This window comes from Etheostoma cragini, chromosome 7, assembly GCF_013103735.1.
Source record: "Etheostoma cragini isolate CJK2018 chromosome 7, CSU_Ecrag_1.0, whole genome shotgun sequence".
Classification (NCBI taxonomy): Eukaryota; Metazoa; Chordata; class Actinopteri; order Perciformes; family Percidae; genus Etheostoma; species Etheostoma cragini.
Window position 1 is genome coordinate 26040839 of NC_048413.1, and position 4679 is coordinate 26045517.

The 4679-nt window shown below is 40.8% G+C and overlaps 1 protein-coding gene across 1 annotated transcript in view; it reads left to right on the forward strand.

Annotated features, from left to right (window-relative positions):
* The window catches only part of ap4b1 (adaptor related protein complex 4 subunit beta 1), a 19662-nt gene that overhangs the window by 9763 nt on the left and 5220 nt on the right, over positions 1-4679 (forward strand). The window contains exons 6-8 of the mRNA XM_034877779.1: positions 864-975; positions 2534-2617; positions 2781-2922. Of these exons, the coding sequence (XP_034733670.1) occupies positions 864-975; positions 2534-2617; positions 2781-2922 (338 nt within the window). The remainder of the gene's footprint in view (positions 1-863; positions 976-2533; positions 2618-2780; positions 2923-4679) is intronic.

The window sequence follows — 4679 nt, forward strand, 5'->3', positions numbered from 1 at the left end:
TCCGTGACAAACGTGCATCACCTTGTAACACACGTTATAATGCTCGACACGCCCGGCACGCCCTCATACTCTGCTTCTGACTGGCTAGTAGTCCTTACCTAGCTACTGCGCATGTGTGACTCCCAATAAAGATGGAACAGAAGTGAGATGCCTCACTCTGTAGCTAAAACAGAGAGCTCAACACACAGGGTGAAAAGAGGAGCTAGAGCAATGCACAACACAACAAAAATATGGTGTTTTTTTAATTAAACCATGTAAACCTTTTCTGATAAAACGTCTAAATATAACTATGAACCTGAAAATGAGCATTATATGAAATACTATAATATTCGGTCAGCTCAAATAATGGCGAACAGACAATTAACACACACACCTCACACCCACACTGCTCACTCATGACCACATACACATTACCCATACGATAAACACTCTAAGAAATACACATTTTACCCATGATATAAATACTTAAATAAAAAATAGAAATATAGGAGCCAGTGATCACCTCACAGCAGCTTTTAGGCATGTTTCTGTTTGCTAGCAGATGGCTTTGGGGGCGGGACTTAAATGCTCTCTGTCTCTACAGCAATATTCAATCCAGGAATAGTTTTAATTTAGCGACCTTTTATGACTGTTTTTTTTTTTTTTACCCTTTCCAGAAACCACACTCACAAATGTATATTCAGGGGTGCTCCTGTACGTCCCATCAGCCATTTGTTCAGCAATGACGTTTTCCTAACTGGAACTGTAGTGCAATTCTAAATGGCTGGTGCCCCTTTACCATGCAGTGATATCCACACAGTTTCTACCCTTTACTGCCAGAAGCTACGTTAATAATTTTAAAGGCAGTACTGTTGTGTTTGCAGGTGCTGGTGGAGCTGGTGAATGATGAGAATGTAGCAATGATTCTGGATGAGCTGAAAGGATACTGCACTGATGTCAACTCTGACACTGCCCAGGCTGCGATCTCAGCTATAGGTAAACACACACACACACACACACACACACACGGGTCATAACATCATGGCACAGTTGTCTTGTTTGCAAGACAAACACTTCCACACAGTCACTTTTTCATATCCTGTTTTGTCTTCTAGCTCGCAGTAACTTCTGATGTAATATCCTGATTTGTTTACACTAACAGGATGACTCATCTTTATCATTCTGTGTTTAAAAGCGGTATAACTCAGGCAGATTATTAGTCAGACTACAGGTTTCTGCGGCAATATGGCCCCCAAATGGTGCTTGTCCCGTCTCACTTTATTTCCCTTTTATGCAAATGTCAACTTCATTGTCATTAAACACATGTTGAACCATAACTAGAGGGTGATGAGGAAAATAATCAGCACCATCAGAGTGACACAGTGTGGTAATTTCGATTGCAAATGGATAGTCAATAGCTCGAACAATGATGTCATGTGAAAACATGCCATTTTAAGCCCTTAACAAGTATGGAACTTAAAAAAGCTCCTTTGAGTATTTTTTGGGGATCCTTCTAAAATTGGGTCAGCAATGTCAAGGCTGTCATGAGACCAAATTGCAAAGTTTTTATTTTTTCGAGGAAACAGTATTGACGTAGCGAGGCGGTAAATTTGCATATTCTGTATCAATCAATCAATTACCTTTTTATTTCAATTCGTCGGACACTGAGGTTGCCCCAGTTTACAGTGTCAATGAGCAAGAGAAATACCGTAAACACACAAACAAGCAATATTATTATTAACACTGAGATAGAAAGGATTGAAGGGATACAGGGCTCTTGTAACTTCACTTTAAGTGGATCAGTCTGACTGATGCACGATAAGGGTCCAGGTCTGGAGACATCCTTATTGACTCACGGTTACTGAAAACAGGAAGTCAGCCTTAAAGGTGCACTAGGAGTTCCTGCATGGTTTCAGTTTGATTTAATTTTTGGCTCAAATCATAGACATCTCGCCTTGATCCGCTAGCTGCCTGCCCCCTGAATACACCGTGAAAAAGCCCGGTCTTGGGAGACAACACAGAGGTCATGAACGTCAAACAAACACTAGGGGCACAGGCTGTGCACCACAAAACAACAAACCAGGTTCCAGCCAATCACCAAAGAGATGGTTGGGGGTTGGTGGTGGGGGTTAATGACAGTTACAGAAACATGGGGGGAGGGGCGAGCTTTCTCTGTTTTGTTTGGTATTTACTTGGAACGTCAACAGAAGTGACCATGCAGGAACTTATAGTGCACATTTAAGTGACAGAAATCATAGTGTGTTCTCTAGCGCCACATAAAGGAAACAGGAAGTGTTACCAGCAACCGGCTTTCCGCTATTGCCCCCGACGTGCAGGGAGGGTTAGTTCATCAGCGCTTGCAGTTTTAATTTGAAAGTCGAACAAGTCTTTGGGGTTCTTAAAACATCGGGGTTTTAAGGCAGAATATGAATATGTGTTATGTTTAGAGTGCTATAGCAATAACATTTTTCATACCATATCACCAAGTAGTGTGAGTAATAGACTTTCTACAATTAAAGTCTCGTGTGTGTTCTCCTGTGTGGGTTGGGTGCAGGTCGTATTGGACGGAGCTACAGCGACCAATGTCTGGAGATCCTTACTGGGCTGCTCGGGCTCAAACAGGAGAACATCACTTCTGGTAAAAACTGGTTTTTCTGATGGAACACTTTGCAGACATGTACTGAAGCCAGTGTTCAGCTGCATTTCTTTCAAACTGTCAGAAAGAAATTAAATTTCATTCAGTTTGCACCTGTTTTTCCACATACATCCCTCTCACTCTGAGTCTCCTCCACTACACGCAGCGGTGGTGCAGACGATGCGAGACCTGGTCTGGGTGTGTCCTCAATGTAGCGACACGGTATGTTTGGCTCTCGAGGGCTGCGAGGAGACGCTGCAGGACAGCCAGGTCAGACCAGAGCCGCTGCACTGTCCACATACTGCTTGGTCGTTAGCATGTCACACCAGTCACATTCTTCACTCTGGTGAAAAAAAGAACTCCTTTACAATTACAATTCTGAATCTGAATTACAATCCGCTTTAATGACGTAAATGTGAACACATGCAGGGAGCTTGATTCTGCCTTTTTGCTGCTCTCAAAGTATGCACACAGAAAAAGACAGGCTGAACAAGGTAAACTTAAACATTTTGATACCATGAACAGACATATACATAGACACATAAATACACACATGCAAATAAACTTCTCTATGAGGATTGTAAACACTAAGACAAAATGGCACTGAGAAAGCAAATGGTGCTGGAATAAATACATTCCTGCAATCAAAATACTACTTGGTAAAAGTATTTTCAGCAAAATGTACTTAAAACTAGTAGAAGTTCTCATTGTGTATATATATATATATATTTGTTTCTCTTATGATGACTCTAGAGTGGGTACTCACTCCGAAGCTAATCACCCTCACTCTCTCACTCGCTCTACCACACACACACACACACACACACACACACCCACACACACCAATGCACAAGTATAAACTTAAGGCCACTTACATAGGCTACGGCGAAATCTCTGCATGTACCTGCCTACAACCGTAAATACAAAATATCTGCTCTTAATACAGAATTTTAGAATAATACATATTAGATTATTAGATTATAATTATTGAAGCATTAGGGTGTTAATCACTTTAATGTTGCAGCTAATAAGGTGGGGCTAGTTATGATTACTTCATACACTGCATGGCAGCTTGGTATAGGATTACATGTATAATAAAGAAAAGATAATTTGTGGTTATACTTTTTTATGTTATTAATTGAACCAATCAAACACTAGCCTTGCTTCTGTTTGTAGACACTGAAACACAACTCTCATTTAGTTTAGTTTAACCATGACCTTTGTGGCACATTTTCATAGTCAAAACTAAGGGAAACCAGACCAGACCAAGGTGTGTCAAAGGATTACATAGTAATGGAAGTACAAGCATGGAAGTCTGTTTTGCTTCCTATTTGCATATAGAAAACACACCAAAGCTTTCCTCAGTCTGTGTGTGACTGGAGTTTTTGTCAAAATAACAGGTTGGCCTTTTATAATAAATGTACAATTGACTCCAGGTGTGGTAAATTACTCTTTACGATGGATTTCTCACTAATAGAAGGAAACGAATGGCAGCTGGTGCCTCAACCCGACTCAGTGTGGTTGTTCCTGTGTTAGTTTGGGGACCTCAGGCATCTGCCGGCATAGCTCTGCCCAATTTGAACGTGTCCTGTGAAGTTTTTTTTAATTCAGTGGTTTTCACCAAAACACACACAGACACACACACACACTCACACACACACACACAGATATATATATGCAACTACACGGGGCCTAATAAAAGTGCTGAATGTATTGCCTTCCTCTTAACACATTTTTGGAAGAATTTGAATTTGAATATATATATATATATATATATATATATATATTAGTGTTAGCCGGTGATGGGAATAACGGCGTTAAAAAAAAACGGCATTACTAACGGCGTTACTTTTTTCAGCACTTTCAGCACCCATCTTAATAACGCCGTTACCACGGCGCGTTACTATAATTGAAGCTGTTTTTTAATCAGACTGACTAGATCTCTGAGCCGAGAGGCAAAGACTTTTCTTCTTCCTTGGTTAGTGGGCCGTGCACGACACAAGTGCATAAATGCTGACGATCGGCTGAAGTTGAGTAAAATTTCAGATGTAGAGTTCGGGGGGGG